The sequence below is a fragment of the Setaria italica genome, chromosome IV, assembly GCF_000263155.2.
Source record: "Setaria italica strain Yugu1 chromosome IV, Setaria_italica_v2.0, whole genome shotgun sequence".
NCBI classification, from domain to species: Eukaryota; Viridiplantae; Streptophyta; class Magnoliopsida; order Poales; family Poaceae; genus Setaria; species Setaria italica.
This window is the reverse complement of record NC_028453.1, coordinates 1956335-1973528: the sequence shown is the minus strand read 5'-3', so window position 1 is coordinate 1973528 and position 17194 is coordinate 1956335. Positions and strand designations below refer to the sequence as shown.

Sequence of the window (17194 nt, the reverse complement as noted above, 5' to 3'; positions counted from 1 at the left end):
AGAAAGAAGGGGCTGAATCTGTTGTGTTCTTCGTGCTATGCTAGTTGCTCTTTTTTAGTGACTACATTTGTGCCTAGGCTCACGTCTCTAGCATGGTTTAGCTTAGGACCAGCACAGTACTGTTGTTGAACGATTACTCAACTTGCTTTTGTGACTAATGTGGTGCTAGTATATTTTCTTGCTTAAGCCCACCTACAGCTCCACATATTCAACTACAGCTTGACAGGTTTTTGTTGCTGCGGTACCGATACACTTCGCTCCACGGTTGTAGACTTGTTGGTTGCTGTCACCTCCTATTTGGCTTGGTAAGAACTTGTAAGGGCTTGTTTGAAACAATTTGAGTTTCAGAGAATTACATCCGACACATCCTAGTAGTTGATAGGAGGATACATATTATTTTTGTGTTTCTTGTTTCCTACTAACCATGGTAGGTGATACGGAGATTTTTGAGCGGATGAAACTAGACCCTCATATTCAGGATATCATTCAACACTTGCCGTTATATGATGGTAAGTTTGATCCTAAAGCTTACATTGATTGGGAGCTAAAAGTAGATAATGAATTTGATGAGCATGACCTGTCTGAGAAACAAAAGATTTATATTGCCTCTAATGTTTTGGCTGAATTTACTTTGCTAGAATGGAAACATATTTGTAGACACAACAAAGTTCTAGAATCTTGGAGAGACTTCAAATTTCTTTTTAGAGATGCATTCATTCCTGCATATTATGCTAATTATTTGCTTGCAAAATTAGACAACTTGAAGCAAGATAGTAGGACTGTGAAAGAATACTTCCATGATTTTAAAATTTGTATCATGTTTGGTGGATTAGATGAATGCATGGAAGATGTTATGAGTAGGTTCATGAGAGGGCTCAATTCTGAAATTCGAACCTTGTTAATTAGCAATTCTTATAGCCATATTGGTCAATTGTTTTATCTTGCTCTCAATGCTGAAAAGGAGATTCTATTATCTGTGAATACTTGCAAGAATGATGTGACTCATTATGTCCAAAATTTGTCCACTCTCCATGCTAATGAAGACCAACAAATAGTGGAACCCACTGCTGGTTTTCCTTTGTCATAAAATGATTTACTTGTTGTTCCTTGTCATAAAGAGAACTTGTGTGCTGATGATTCTCTTAATCCTATGCCACAAGTAGTGAATAAGTGTGATAATTTTAGTTTGGAACCATACAAATATGCTGAAGATAAGCTTTTTCATCCTATTACTTGTGCACAAGATGAACTGAATTTGCTATCCTCTTTAAATACTTTGGGTTATATTGAATTTGATATTATGTGCAATCTAAATTGTCTAAAAGAGAAACTTAAATTTGATTCTAGTTTTCCATGTTTTAATAATTGTTCGTTTCATGCAATTGACAAATATGCTAGCAAAGGAGAATATTTGGTGCACAAAACTTATATTTGCTCTAATCTGAAATATCCTTTTGGGCTACAATACCATGATCAAATAGGGGTCTGCACTAACACTAATAATATCTTGCAAAATTTTCATAGTTTTTCCCATATGTAATAGGGTAAGCTCAAAGAAGGGGAATATTACTGGTTGTGCCTGTGCAGCATAGCTGTCGCTCCATGTTCCAACATCAAAGCAAGCACCTTTGAATGCCGTTGGAGCAAGTTGAGGACGACTTGCAGCCAAGAAGGGGATAATGATGAGGACATCACCAGCTCGGGTACAATCATATTAGTAACTTTTGATTCATAGGTGAAACAATTCTTTACCATGATTGTATTTGATACATTTGATGAATTGCTGTTGCACCATGATGTGTGTTCGTTGTCAATTTCAGAAATACATACGTGGATCAAATATAGTGTTAAACACACATGGAAGGCATGGAGGACCAAAGAAGTAGATTGAGAGCCAAGTCCAAGTATTCCCAACATCCTCCACCAGGCCACCACGTCACATTTGGCCCAAGGAAAGAAATAGATCCAATCCAATATATTTTGGGGCTGGATTCGGACTGTAGCTCTGCACCAATTTGCAACGGCCGCCATAACCTCATTCGGACTCCGTTTTGGGTGTTCAAGTACTCCTTGGAATCCTTATGAAGTATATTTTCATATGGATTTGGACTCAAGTCCATATATATTCTGAGGCGGTCGCAATGACCGAATTACTACCAAGAGGTTTTCTGTCCAAAGGTGTTGCGTCGCCTTATTTTGGCCCGATGGGCCGTGTATCAAGTTGGGTCCATTAGGAACACGTCCTAGGGTTGGAGCACGACCTGAACACCCCTCTTGGTCATTCTCCTAGGTATTAATAAGGATTAGAGCCACCACAAACAGATTGGGTTTTGTTTTGTTGAAAGTTTAGCCATTGCTACTTCCTTGTAGACGCGTGTGTTGACTAGACCATCCATTCTAATCGATTCAGAACCCCAACTTTTTGATTTCAAATTGGTTTCCATCTCCATATTTGCAATTGAGTTGTTTGTTCTACTTGTTCTTGCTTGTTCCTCAATTGCTTGTAGGAATTACCTGAGTGGTTTGGTTGATCGTGCTCCACAAGATCGCGACGACCATTGGAGGTGGTGTATCGGTTGCTAAGGCACAACATCGTTGGATGGTTGTAGTCGGACTGTGAATGTTGTCTCCATCCTCAAATCAAGTTATCCACCTTCTTTCATCGAAAGATCGGGAACAAACCCTAGCGGGTTCCTATCATGATGTAACTTATAGCTTGATTGGAATACAATGTCTGATCTAGAATACAATTCCACGGTATACTGGACTACAATTCCTTGTCTCTGAATCTGGAAAAGGAAAGATTGAGTGAAGCAAACTGTCACTGCGGTTGGCATTGCATTGTGCTGCTTCAGAGTTTGACGGTTGTCTATGCTTTGCCTCTCTTACAATTCCACAATATACTGAACTACCACGGTATGTTGCAAATTCCATATATAATGCCTGATCTAGAATACAATTCCATGGTATACTGAACTACAATTCCATGTCTCCGGATTCTGAAAAAGGGAAGACTGACTAAAGCAGACTGTCACTGCGGGTGGCATTGCATTGTGCTACTTTAGAGTTTGACGGTTGTTCTGTACTTTGCCTCTCTTACACGTGCTCCGATATATATAGTCATCCTGAACCGTGATGACTTACATCTGCACGAGTGTGTACGTGTAGCTGATGTAACTTATAGCTCGATCGGAATACAATGCCTGATCTGGAATACAATTCCATGGTATACTGGACTACAATTCCTTGTCTCTAAATCTGGAAAAGGGAAGATTGAGTGAAGCAGACCGTCACTATGGGTGGCATTGCATCGTGCTGCTTCAGAGTTTGACGGTTGTTTTTTACTTTGCCTCTCTTACAATTCCACGGTATACTAGACTACCACAGTATACTGGAAATTCCATATATAGTGCCTGATCTAGAATACAATTTCACGGTATACTGGACTACAATTCCTTGTCTCCGGATCTAGAAAAGGGAAGACTGACTGAAGCAGACCGTCACTGTGGGTGGCATTGCATCATGCTGCTTCAGAGTTTGACGATTGTGCTGTACTTTGCCTCTCTTTCACATGCTCCCATATATATAGTCATCCTGAACCATGACGGCTTACACCTGCACGAGTGTGCATGTGTAGCTGATGTAACTTATAGCTCGATCGGGGTAGGGTGAAGACTCTTCGCGCTCCAAAATAAAACAAAGGGTGAAGACTGCAAAATTTACTAGGTCTTCTTTCTTGGTTTGGTGTAAACCCCAGGACACAGAGTTTCTTTTGTATACAAGGCCTTGTTTAGTTCCCAAATTAGGAGTGGCAAAATTTGCATTTTGCCATAAATGCGCAACTGTAGCATTTCGTTTGTATTTGTGAATTATTGTCCAAACATTGACTAATTAGGCTCAAAAGATTCGTCTAGCAAAGTACAACAAAACTGTGCAATTAGTTTTTGATTTCGTCTACATTTAAGTACTCCATGCATGTACCGCAAGTTTGATGTGATGGAGAATCTTCTTTTTGCATAGTGCTAAAGTTGGGAAAAAGGGGGCATAATGCTTCGACTGCGAGATGTGATATGACTGCACAAACCGTGTGGTTGATTTCAATCCAGGTTACGGCTAGAAAATTTAGCTGCACATGAAGTAGTACGTGACTAGTCCATTTCCTTGTGACCATGTGCATTAGTAGCTGCTACAGTTTAGTTAGCAGCTTCCATCAAATCAAACTTCCATTTGCACTCCGTTTTGCCAGCCTCTGGTATTTCCTTTTTACCCTTGCGTTAGTGGATCGTGCTAGCTTCAGAGTTTGACAGATGTTTTGTACTTTGCCTTTCTTTCACGTGGTCCATATATAGCCATCACAAGCTCTGACGACGACGTACACGAGTATGCAGCTGATGTAACTTACAGCTCGATCAGGAAAGGGTGAAGACTGTTCGCTCAAAGAGAAACAAAGGATGAAGACTGCAAGATTTACTATAGATCTTGGACGACGCGAGTTTCGAACCGGGAGGAGGACGTAGTACAGGAGTTTGTAGCTTATTATGCACCTTATTACTCCCTCCGTACAAAATTGTAAGTTATTTTGATTTTTCTAAATTCATAGATATTATTATGCACCTAGACATACACTATATCTAAATGTATAATAATATCTATGAATAAAAAATTAAAATAACAAATAATTTGGAACGGAGGGAGTATTATATATACGTACCTTGATCGGGAAAGGATGAAGCTAAGACGACTGTTCGCTCAAAGAATAAAACCAAGGGTGAAGGCTGCAAAATCTACTGGGTCGTCTTTGATCTAGTTTCCAACGCTATGACGTGAGTTTCGTTGTATTCTCTTCTTCGAGACGATACATGGTCGCGACGTGGTGACTGCACACACGCTTATTCCCACGTGGTTAATTGCTGTCAGTCAATCAAGGAAAGTTAGCTGCGCTTGCAATAGTGCATCTATTCCGTTTTTTTGCCAAAACTCCATTCCTAGTCGTAAAAGTCAGTCTTCGGGAGAGCTTACTGAAGGAATCTTCCACCAACGACTTGCATCCAATTCAAGAAGCAATCAGGAGGCAATGCGTTGAATCAACAGGACACGCAGGTACCTATATACCTACCGGAGATAACCAATGTATCTTAGCTTTAAAGTCCATATTAAACTCATATACAATATTTTTCTTTAATATTTTTAATATTTATCAATATTTGTTGGCGTTTATCAACATTTTTAAAAAAGTTATCACCAACATTTCTTGACGTTAACCAACATTTTTCTCTAATTTTTTTACATTCACCAACATTTTTGCTCAACATTTTTTACATGTACCAACTTTTTTTGCATTCACCAATATTTTTTGGCTCAACATTTTTTAGCATTCACCAACTTTTTTTAGTTAAAAAATGATAGTTCATTTAAAATGTTGATTTTTAAAAATACAATAAAACATAGTCATATTGGATCTCATTGTGTACATTAATTCTTAGAAACACAATAGTTTAAACGGAATTCAAAACACATTTACAGTTTGAGAGAAAAATAAGATCAAAGTTTTAAATCCTAAAAATCTATCCATCCCACCCATACAAAAGGAGCAAACCAAATGCTGACACGTGTCCACATCCACCTCAAAGCCATGCATGCTCACGGTGCCCTCTCCCTCAACTCTGATCCCGTCTGTTGGTTGAAGTTTGCTCAAATTTCAAACAGTGAAAGATAACTTAAATATTTTCTTCCGGAAGATGATAGGATTTCCGCAGCGTAGCAGCGGGACGTTGAGCCCGTGCATGTGACACAAGCAAGAAGAAGGATCCCACCCGCCCACGGCCCAATGCGGCCCAGATTTTGCACCCACCCGGCCCGACTATCATCCACTTCGATTGGTCGGCAGGAGAAAAGATCTTTTCGCTCAGCAAAAGCGAGAGGTGGCAAATGCGGCAGTTTTTAGCTACTGATCCAGCCATTCAGTCCAACGTTTTGCAATTCACACGCTCTGCGAGACTGCAACACTTCCTTTTCCTTTAGCCATCGTCTTAGCAAGGATGAATTCCACCATCAAAACTTCAGAAGATACATCATTAATTTTGGGTGGACTCGCGCCTTACTCGACCAGAGGCTCGCCCTTGCCAAAGCACTGCTCCAAAGGTAACGGCGAAGGATCGACTCGATTTGCATCCATTGCCCCTTAGTCCTGCCGTAGTGCTGTTCCTGTTTTGTTCCCTACATGCAGCTATTTTCAGCTTCGTAGCTCCTGAGGGCATGTTTGTTTGAGCTTTCTGACAGCTTCTCGACGTAAAAAGTCAGAAGGGCAGACAAACAACGAACTTCCTGTGCAGCTTTTCGGAAGCTGGAAGCCTAGAAAAATTGAGCTTGTATGGAAAGCTGAAAAACTCAGTTTTATTAGCTTTTCGTAACTTTCTAAGCTCAGGAAGTTAAACACATCTTCTAAGAGCTAGAGGTGGCTTTTCAAAACCAAAAAGCCAGCAGTAGCTTTTCAGAAAAGCTCAAAAGCTGCAGCTCAAATAAATAGGTTCTAATACTCCCTCCGCTCCAAAATACTATTCGTTTTGACTTTTATAAATGCATAACTTTTGCTATGTGTCTAGGTATAGTATACATCTAGGTGCATATCAAATTTAGGATGGGGGAAGTAGGCAATAACAAGATTTATAAGTACTATACTTATAAAGTACAACAAAAACTCTCTCAACTCTATTGATCATGTGCATGCATAATAGCACCCCACAGCCATAAGTATTTGTGACTTTTTGGAAGATTCCCAAAGTAATACATCTCACATTCTTGTAAAAAGAATTCCTAAAATTGTAGATAAAGCTCCTATTTGGTTTAGACGAGTAAAAAATATTGAACATATCAAAACAGTAGGCATGCCACGAAATTGTCTACCGAGAACCAGAAAACATCAAGGGATCCTGTCCCAAACTGTGCCATTTACTAGACTCCCCCGTGCTTTGCCCCTCATCAATCGACGGAAAATCCATCTGCATATTACCAATATCCTCAAATCCCTCTGCCAATGTATTATTCTCCTCATGATTCTCAGATGACAAAAGGCCTTCTAGTGTAAGGTCCACTTGTCTCATGGTTGGCCGGTCCTCAGCCCTTAATCGTACGCATGACACTGCAAGTTTAATCACTTCTTCGACTTCTTTGCCTCCCTCATCCATAACTTGAGGATCTAGTATTTGGTCCAGGTTGCCATCATCATGTAAGTTAATGCGAGACTAATGCAAGTTAAGATGTGTCTTGATCTATTTATGATGAGTGATTGATTGGATGATTTGAGACTTTACCGGTTGAGTCTATATTTCATATGTGCATCATTATGCTAACGGCTAACCGGAGGTGTTGTGTTGTGTGCGTTGTGTTGTGGTGTTTGTGTAAAACATATCTTGTGTGTTGTGTCTCTTGGATTGTGATGTGCAGGTGTAGGATGCAACATGGTAGTCGACGGCATGAGGTGAAGGTGAAGCGAAAGGTTCATGCCGATGTACTAGGGCTGCGAAGGGTGGATACGAGTAGGCTTGGATCGAGGGACCCGAGGAGTCCGAGTGGAGTCATGGGCGATCCACATGGTGCACAGAAGAGCAAGAGTACAGGGATGATGATGGAGATGGCGTCATGGTGCACAGAAGAGCAAGAGTACAGGGATGATGATGGAGATGGCGTCGGTCGAGTCAAATGGGACGGAGGCCAGTCGAGTAGGCGCACTACTGGAAAAATCGCCTTTAGTATCGGTCCCCAACCCTCCTCTAGTACCGGTTGTACAACCGGTACTGGCAATCCGGTACTAGATGGGAGTCCTTTAGTACCGGTTGGGGATACCAACTGGGGATACCAACCGGTACTAAAGGGCCTCCCACACCGCGTGGGGGTGCCCTTGTTAGTACCGGTTGCTATTCCCAACCGGTACTAATTTTTATTTTTCCTTTCTTTTCTTATTTTCTGTTTCTTTATTTCCATATTCGTATTTTGTATTTGTTTCCTTTGCGTATACCGGTTCTAATATGCTAATATATGTAAAGTTCTATTTATCTTTAATATAACATTTGAGATACTATTATATATATATATGTATATGTATACACATATATTATGCATACAGATATATATAGACATATTGTGCATACACATATCGTATTTACTATTCTGAACCCGACTCCGGAGGGTGCACTAGATTAGATCCGTCATTATGAAACTCCCCCGCAGGATTTGTGACCTCTTCCAGAAGAAATCCACATAGTTGTTCTTGTATTCCCCTGAAAACTTGGGTCTCGAGGAGTTTTTCCTTCCTGGGCATTATCTATGTCATTGGCAAATGAATTAGAAATACTTAATCTAAATTTTTTGAACAATTGAAACTTTTTGAAATATAAGAAAATAAATTAAAATATTTAATCTAATTTTTCTAAGTATATACACATGGATTGGTTTTTGAGGTACAAGCAAATGAATTGAAATACTTAATCTATTTTTTCTAAGTATATACACATAGATTGGTTTTTGAAGTATAAGCATATGAATTGAAATACTTAATCTAATTTTTCTAAGTATATACACTTGGATTGGTTTTTGAAGTATAAGAAAATAAATTGAAATACTTAATCTAATTTTTCTAAGTATATACACATGAATTGTTTTTTGAAGTATAAGCATATGAATTGAATTAGTTAATCTAATTTTTCTAAGTATATACACATGAAATGGTTTTCGAAGTATAAGCATATGAATTGAAATACGTAATCTAATTTTTCTAAGTATATTCACATGAAATGGTTTTCGAAGTATAAGCATATGAATTGAAATACTTAATCTAATTTTTCTCAGTATATACACATGATTTGGTTTTTTAAGTACAAGCAAATGAATTGATTTTTGAAGAATATACACATGAACTAATTTATTGTTGAGAATTTTGTATACGTACAGTTAATTGGTGGTTGGTGATACGGTTCGGACCCATAAAGGTATGGATGCAGTCACAAACGTAGTATCCGCATAAATTAGTACCCTCCGGCTGTCTCGAACACTATATATATGGAAAAAAAGTTATGAAATATTTGTTGTGTTAAAAAAAGTGTCACGAGATGTGAAAATTCAACACATACCGGGAAATCTGTCTTCCAAACAACTTGCTCCTTGAATTCACCTGTGTGAGTTCGACAAAATCGAGCCCAACATTTGTTCACAGCGTCCATGATGCCAGCGTATTTTTCTTTTGGTTTTCTCAAAGAGTCAAAGACATACAACATGCTCATATCGGGCACAATAACAAGGAGTATCCAATGGAAGTTGTACATCTAAAAATTGAAGCTAGTTAGTATTATGTTTAACTGCAAGTTCGAAAAAAAAGAGATGGGAAAAACGCTCACTCGAAGTTCCACAGTAGTAATATGTACTTCTTGTAGTAATGCTTGTCGAGAAACTTAAATATATTCTTCAAGGTCCGATTTGGTCTATCCCTTAGATTTGCCTGGTGTATAATTTCGCTGCTCATGAAGCCTACGTCATGGTATCCGTTCCTACGACAAGTTTGAATCTCCATCCTGCATGATACAAAATTGAATAGGAGTTAAGACTTACATGACCCAGCAATTGATCAGTGACTTTTCTAGTGCGTCTTGATTGAATAGCATATATAGTTCCTCCAGATCCACATTTATGATGTCATCCCCACGGAAGTAATGTTGATCACCAACCTGAACTTCCATCGCGATCAAACCATGTGTTGTAGCCTCCATGTACCATTCGTGCAGCTTGTACATCTTCATTGGGAGATGTTTCACCAACTTGGGCCACACGAGCAGTTTACCATACTCATATTTCCATTTGACAGGCACAAGGTGCATTGGGATGTTATCCTCCCCTCAAAGTTGTGCTGCTGTCAGACTTGTATCTCTAGCGAATTCCAGCAGGTTCTTGTCAAACTCAGAAAGCACCACAAACGGGGCAACCGATTGGTTGGATTGCTGTCCAAGTTGAGGAATAGATTTCCCACTTTGCTTCCTCTTCTTAGCTGCATGCTTTGTTATCTGCCTTTTCAGTTAGCAGAGGTTTCTCTGGCTCTTTCCTTTGCTCCACCTCCATTCTTCTGATGAAAGACCGAAGTTTACGCTTATCAAGTGGTGGCTCCGGATTCTGTTTCTTCCTCCATGCTTCTTTTCGAGCCTCTTTCCATGCTTTGTACTCAGCATCCGCTGCAGCCTTGCATTCCTCATCTGTCATATCATATGGTAATTTCTTAGCTGGTTGCTTCTCCTTCTACTTCTTCTCCTTCTTCTTAGGAGGTGAAGGAGGTACTGAATGCTTCTTCATAGGAGGAGGAGGTGGACTCATGCTTGGATCCCTTTCTAGTACTGGACTCATGCTAGGACACCTGTCTGGTAGTGGAGAGGGTGCCCTAGCAGATGGCGTAGGTGATCTTGCCCTAGAGCCTTGAGGAGATGATCCCAAGATCGGGGGATTCGGCTACGTAATCCTTATGTAGCGCTTGGACCATTGAATCCAACCATGGATAGCTTCTCCTAGATTCTTTTCCATGTCACCTCTAGGGATCTCCAGTTCCAGGTCATCCCAACTGTCGACCACTTGGTCCACCCCAACTTTGGCATAGTGAGCTTGAATCTCCACGCCATGTAGTGTTTGGCCTTGCATCGGTTGCTCAGCCACACCATAAGCCACCACTATGAGCTTATTTTTCACGGGAGTAACGAGCTCATAAGGAGCTCTCCTTGTGATGTCATCCACAAGGTGGCATTCCTTAAGTATCTCAGTGGATCCTCCAGCTGGGGCTTCTGTGGAAGCGACACTACTTCGATGCTGAGTCGGGCTTACGTCGACATGTGGCCCTGATGCTGCAGTAGCAGCTTGTTCACTGGCTTGTTTGCTCAGAGCTAGGGCCACACGCCGGTCTATTATTTCCTCCATTCTTACCTCTGATGCTGCTACTTGTTCTTGCAGCTCTCGCAGCTGTCGTGCTTGGTCTGCCTTGCTTCTTTGCTGACTTCTATATGATTCAACGTGTTCACGAAAGGCAAACTTCCACAGAATGAGTCCTTTGCCTCGGCATCTTCCAGGGTGTTCGGGATTTCCAAGTGCCATTGTCAGCTCGTCCCTCTCTCGATCAGGCACGAAGGATCCATCGGCCTTTAGGCATGGAAATGGGGTGGGTTCGGATCGGGTGGAGTGTCTGGGCACCCAAAATCAAAACCCGAACATAAAACCCGAATCCGCCCCGAACACCGATTCGAATGAAAATCCCTCCCTGAAACCAAAACCCGCGGATACCCGAAACCCAACGGATTAACCGAAACCCACTGTCGCCCACCCTGATCCTGCTTTTACAAAAATTCTTAAATATAATGTGAGGTCCACATATCTCAATTCCTTCGCCGCCGCACTTGCCGGCCAGCTCCGGCTCCACGGCTCACCGGCTCGCTCCCCACCATGCTGGCCCCCACCCTGCTCGGCTTCGCTGCACGCCGGCAGCTCCGTGGCCAAGCTCCGCCCACCACGCGCAGAGAGCACCACGCTGGAGCTCAGCTACGGTGTCGGCCATGTCCCTCCACAACTTGCTCTTGTGGCCCTGTGCTAGTAGCCCCGGCGCACTCCACCTTGCCCGTGGCGGCTATGGCCAATCGCCAGCCCGTTCGCTCTGTCTCGCCTTAACGTGCTGGCTCGACCGCTCTGCTTCGCCCCCGTCCGCCTCAACATGGCAACCTCACCAGAACCCGCCCTCGTCGTCTCCGTATCTTGCTCGTGCCCGCACGCACTCGCCGCCCTGCTCCCCGCCATCTTTTTGGGCCCGCGCCCACTATCGCTCTGCACCGGCCCCGCGCAAAGGCCGCCCGCGACAAGCGTCGTCTGCCACCCATCCGCCCCACTGGAGGTTGCCCACGCTAGGCCCCCGACGCTGCCCAGCCATCGTTGCCCCTGTCTCCGTGCGAGAGATCGGGAGTCGCGGCCTCACGGTCGCGAGGCGGCGGGGACGCAGGGTACGGGGGGCCGGGGGGCCCTGGGTGCGGGACGGAGGGTATTATATACCTAGGGTTTGCTAGGTGGGCTTTTAGTGGGCTCAATGTTTCGGGCCCCGATGGAGCTCCACGGGTGGATTTAAGAATCCGCCCCAAATCCGAAGTATTTCGGGTATCCGAACCTGAAAAACTGTGAGTGAAAACTAGGAACCGAAACCCAAGAACCCGAAACCCGCAGATATCCGCACCGAACCCGATCCGCTACCATTCTTATCGGTCGTTTTCTTTACTAAGTCATCAACTCTCGTAGCCGCTTCTCTTATTTCATTGCCAAACATAATTGATCCATCTTCGGGATTGAGCCTGCCACCATGAGCATAAAATCAATTCTTTGCTCTCTCAGGCCATTCGAGAGTATATGGTACTATTCCCCTGGCAATTAGGTCATCTTCCATCCTTTGCCATTTCACAGCCCCCGACTTGTATCAAGGGAGGATGAAGTTTCTAACATTTAGAACACTTGAATGAGTGAAATCTCCAAGAAATTGTCACAAATCCAGCAGCACCTCCCTTATGGCGCTATGGATAGGGTGAAGCTCGAGCTGTGGCTAATTATCTAGAGAATATAGAAAAATTCTTGAATTAGCAAGAAATTAACATTATTTCTTACAATTTGATAACATAATTATCTCTATGTACCACAATTTATCTCGCTCACATTAGCTATAATTTACTTACCTCATATTTGAAAAGTAATAAACTATGAAATTATTCCTCTAACCTCATATCAATTTGTTTGACTAGTATGAATCACAAATATGAGCTCTAAATAACACATTCATATAAATGAAATTTTTTCCCATTATATCTTATTCTAAAAATCACAAATTACTTTAGCTCTAAAGCATAAAACTTAGTATACTAACCATGTATCAAGGGAAGATGAAGTTTCTAACCTTTAAACACTTGAATGAGTGAAATCCCCTAAATAACACATTCATATGAAAGAAAATTTTCCCCATTATACCTTATTCTAAAAATCACAAATTACTCTAGATCTAAAGCATAAAACTTAGTATACTAACCATGTATCAAGGGAGGATGAAGTTTCTAACCTTTAGAACACTTAAATGACTGAAATCCCCAAAAAATTATCACAAATCTGGCAAAACCTCCCCCTATTTCGCCATGAATAGGGTGAAGCTTGAGCTGGAAGATCTGGCTTGGTCTGGAGGAGGAAGAAGGGTATTTATAGAATGGAAATTAGTACCGGTTAGGGGCAACAACCGGTACTAGAGGGGGGTGCCATACTAGTACCGGGTTGGGGCAGCAACCGGTACTAGAGGGTACCCCTGTAGTACCGGTTGTTGCCACCAACCGGTACTAGAGGGTGGGTGGAGCATTAGTACTGGTTGGGGGCACCAACCGATACTAATGTGCACCATTTAGTACCGGTTGTTGCCCCAACCAGTACTAAAGGGGTTCTCGAGGCGCGCTCCAGGTAGTATCCATTGGAACCGGTACTAATGCTAGCATTAGTACCGGTTCCAAATGTGACCGGTACAAACGCTAGGGACAAGAGGTCATATTTCTAGTAGTGGCGGACCGGGAGTCGGGAGCGAAAGATTTGGATGCGTCGAAGGCTTGGCGAAGGCCGGACACACGTCAACATCGGTGAGTCACGTCGTGCGCGGTGTGCAAGAGGGTTTGCCGGTTTGGCCTCAAAATCGGGGAGGAGTCACGCCTAAAGGGTGTGCAAGTGGGTTTGACCGGTTTGGCCTCAAACCCGGAGGGACGAGTCCGGTGTGGCTGGACAGCGTCGAGTTGGAGGATGCATGGCGCCATTGCGAAGCTTGCGTCGAGGCGAAGCGATTTCGTGAAGGCGCCGAGTCCATCCGATGTACGAGAAAAAAGTTGGACGATTTTACCCCTGTGGGGTATTTGAGTTGTGTGCTTCATATAAGAGCATTCTGGTCATTTTTCGGATGACTATATATTTTTGGGAGGGCTGTTGGAGCAGACATCTCTTGGGCTTTTTGGTGGTGGCTTCTCATTTGGTTTTGTGAGTCTTTAGGGGAGAGAGAGGGAGAGAGATGAGGGATCTTTGATTTGATCTTTTTGCCATCTTAGCTTTGTTGGTAAGAGTGGCTTGTAACCGAACATGGTGGAGTAATCCAAGAATCAATTTCGTGCTCAATTGCTTCTCCATCTCAAGATCTGAGTTTTATCTTTTTCAGATTTTTCGGAAGCATTTTTGTAGGATGTTTCGTTCTTCGCGTTTGGCTTCAAATCCAGTAAAATTTGTTGGTGGGTTTTGTTGCTAGGATCCTTATGAGCAACTTTGGTATGATCCCCCATCAAATCACTCACGGATTCGGCGTGAATTTGAAATTTTCACTAAACCGTGTCTTTGTTGTGCGTTCGGTTTTCTCCAAAATCCGTGACGAATACTTGAACTTTTCAATATCTTTTTCTTGGATCTATTAGCCATGTGCTTCTGTGGCTTAAGTTTTGTTTTTATCCGTGGTGTTTTGATAGAGGACTTTTCAGTTGAAGTTGGGTGTGTTCTTTGCCTCGTTCTTCTCTCTGTTCCTGTTCGCGCGCAGGCGAAGGTACCGAAGAGCGTCGGGCAGTAGCACGTGCTGCGGCAGCTTGCGCACGCGCGGAGAGCCAGCGGACGCGTGCGTGCTGCTCGTCACGCGAGACCTGGCAGCCAGAGGCCCAGCTCGGCAGTCAGCGGCCCAACGCGGGGAAGTTTCCCGCTGGACTGCAGCCAGGCCGGCCCAGCGGCTGACTCAGCAGCAGCTGGCCCAGGCGGGAGGCTGTGACCAGGCCGGCCTGGATAGCAGGCCGGAGCCAGCGCGCAGCAGGCCAAGCCAGCACGGACTGCCCAGCCATGTTGCTGGTTCTGCCCTTCAACAGCAGCAGTCCAGCGTTCAGCAGCAGCTTGCATTTTCTTTGCAGGTGAGCAAGGACAGTAGTTTTTCAGTTCAGGTCTGTACTTGCCAAGTCCCTCTCGAGTTTGATTCACAGAACCAGATCAATGAGTATTTAATTCTTGTGAACTGTCACTTTCATACTATAGTGATACAGTTGTTGGTTGAATTGTTTAATCTTTACATGCTAATTAGCTTTTCTTTGCATGTCGAGTGAACTGAGTACATGAGCACTTGTTTAACCATTTAGCTTGTATGCAGTTAGATCTGTTTACTTAAGTGCTTTATCAATCTGTCAAGAAATCAATTCGAGCGTGCTTACTAGTGGTTGTGCTTAAACTCGTGTGCAAGCTTTTCAGCATGTCACCTTGCTTTGCTTCCGCTACGCTTTGAGCGTCTCTAATCATTTCTAAGATGAGCTTGTCACGAGTTGACTTGCGTCATCTCGACGAATCGACGCGAGGTGTGTTTGAGGTGGCAATCGGGATATAAGCCTTGTTCTCGGAGAGAATTTTTAAAGCCTCCCATTCACCTCCCCTCTGGTCGCCCATCCCGGTCCTTCAGTTAACAAAATGGGCAATAAGACCATCACCGTTAGAGGACAAATATGATGGTTTCTTTATAGCGAGCAATTCCACAAGAAGAACACCAAAGCTATAAACATCACTTTTATCTGTAAGGCGGCCTGTGTAAAAGTACATAGGATCCAAGTATCCTATAATCCCCTGAACAACTGTGGTTAACCCTCTTCTATCAAGTGGAATGTACCTTGAAGCTCCAAAGTCCGACACCTTTGATGTCAACGTATCATCAAGGAGCACGTTACTGGATTTGATATCTCTATGGATGATTGGGATTGAAACTGATGAGTGAAGATAGGCAATTGCATTAGCAGTTTCAGTTGCGATTCTTAACCTGTTGTTCCATGCTAGTGATCTTGAAATATGAAGATGGTGATAAAGGGTTCCATTGGAAATAAACTCGTAAACCAACAATGGCACCTCAGTTTCTAGGCAACATCCAAACAGTTTTACCACATTCCTATGGTTTATTTGTGAGAGGATGGCGACCTCATTTATGAACTCATCTATTTCTTTTTGGACTGTTATATTTGACTTCTTGATAGCTACGACATGTAGGTCCGACAAAATCCCTTTGCAGACAGTACCATGCCCTCCACCACCAAGCTCACGGGCTGGGTCAAAGTTATTTGTTGCCTTTGCAAGCTCATCCAATGTTATGATCATCCTTTCCGCAATGTCTGTCCTTTGGGATATCAACTGTTGTAACAGTTGTCCACGATTTTGCTCAAAGTTTCTTTGTTTTAGCTTCATTGCCCTCATCTGCTTAAACCTTTGAGTGATAAAGACAATAATGACAACCAAAAGTATAAAGCCTGCTGCGCTACCAACTCCTATAATGATGCTTAAACCTGAAAGCGTATAATTTGTTATGATACTTTCTGAATAACCAAAAAGGAAGGAAAATTCAATAAAACGTTTGAATAAAAATATATAGCTAGCTTTGTTATCATTGATCACATTTTATCGGGGTGGGACACGATGATTTATCATGGAGAAACCAGCTGTGTATCATACATACATATAATTATTTTTTATATACTCCATCATTTAGGTCGTTTTGGTTTTTCTAGACACATAATTTCTAGATGCATAGCAAAAATTATGTACCTAAAAAGTCAAAACGGTCTACAATTTGGAACGGATGGAGTATCTCATTATATGATATATAAATCTAATTAGGTTGGTGTATATAAAGCAGTGATAAAATATTTTGTAGTATGGTTGCACTCATGCTAATATGATCTGTTTAATTAGAGCAAACATAGCAGTTAATATTTTTGTGGACAGGGTGTTGTTGAATAACTTCCCTCTCCACCCAAAAAGAAAATCGCGATGCTAAAATGTACCTATGGCTTGATGCTGGTGCTGCTGGTTCGTGCATTTGTAGCTTCCCATGGTGTTGGTGCATGTAACCGTTGCAATGTGATGGGATATCACATTCATTTATGTCGGCCGAAGGAATACGTGAGTAGAATCAACATTATATAATACGACAGAGCGGATCAGAGCAAAGTAAGAGAAAACAAGCGATTAATGATTTTGGAGATGGAGATGCATCATGCTGACCTTGGCAGCCCCCGTCTAGGTAAGGATTGCCCTCGTAACCTTGAGAGCAACTGCAGCGATACCCAGCACCATATTTGTGACGTTTATGCATACGCTGTGGCTTGGATGAACCTTTTGT

General features: G+C 42.5%; 1 protein-coding gene across 1 annotated transcript; it reads right to left on the bottom strand.

Moving 5' to 3' along the window:
- Positions 1 to 6899: 6899 nt before the first annotated feature.
- On the bottom strand, positions 6900 to 16905 carry LOC105914170 (wall-associated receptor kinase 5). The gene is made up of 3 exons (XM_012845165.1): positions 16857 to 16905; positions 15496 to 16388; positions 6900 to 7241 (listed from the first exon to the last, which is right to left on the bottom strand). The coding sequence occupies exons 1-3, from the start codon at positions 16903 to 16905 to the stop codon at positions 6900 to 6902; spliced, it is 1284 nt and encodes a 427-aa protein (XP_012700619.1).
- Between the last annotated feature and the right edge of the window lie 289 nt (positions 16906 to 17194).

Bases quoted from the DNA above. Each gene is read 5' to 3' on its own strand.
- LOC105914170 (XM_012845165.1), bottom strand. From the start codon at position 16,905: ATGGGAAGCTACAAATGCACGAACCAGCAGCACCAGCATCAAGCCATA. The intron at 16,389-16,856 runs GTACATTTTAGC...TTGGTTATTCAG, and splicing joins GCACCAGCATCAAGCCATAG to AAAGTATCATAACAAATTAT. The intron at 7,242-15,495 runs GTTAACTGAAGG...AACTTGCATTAG, and splicing joins ATGGTCTTATTGCCCATTTT to TCTCGCATTAACTTACATGA.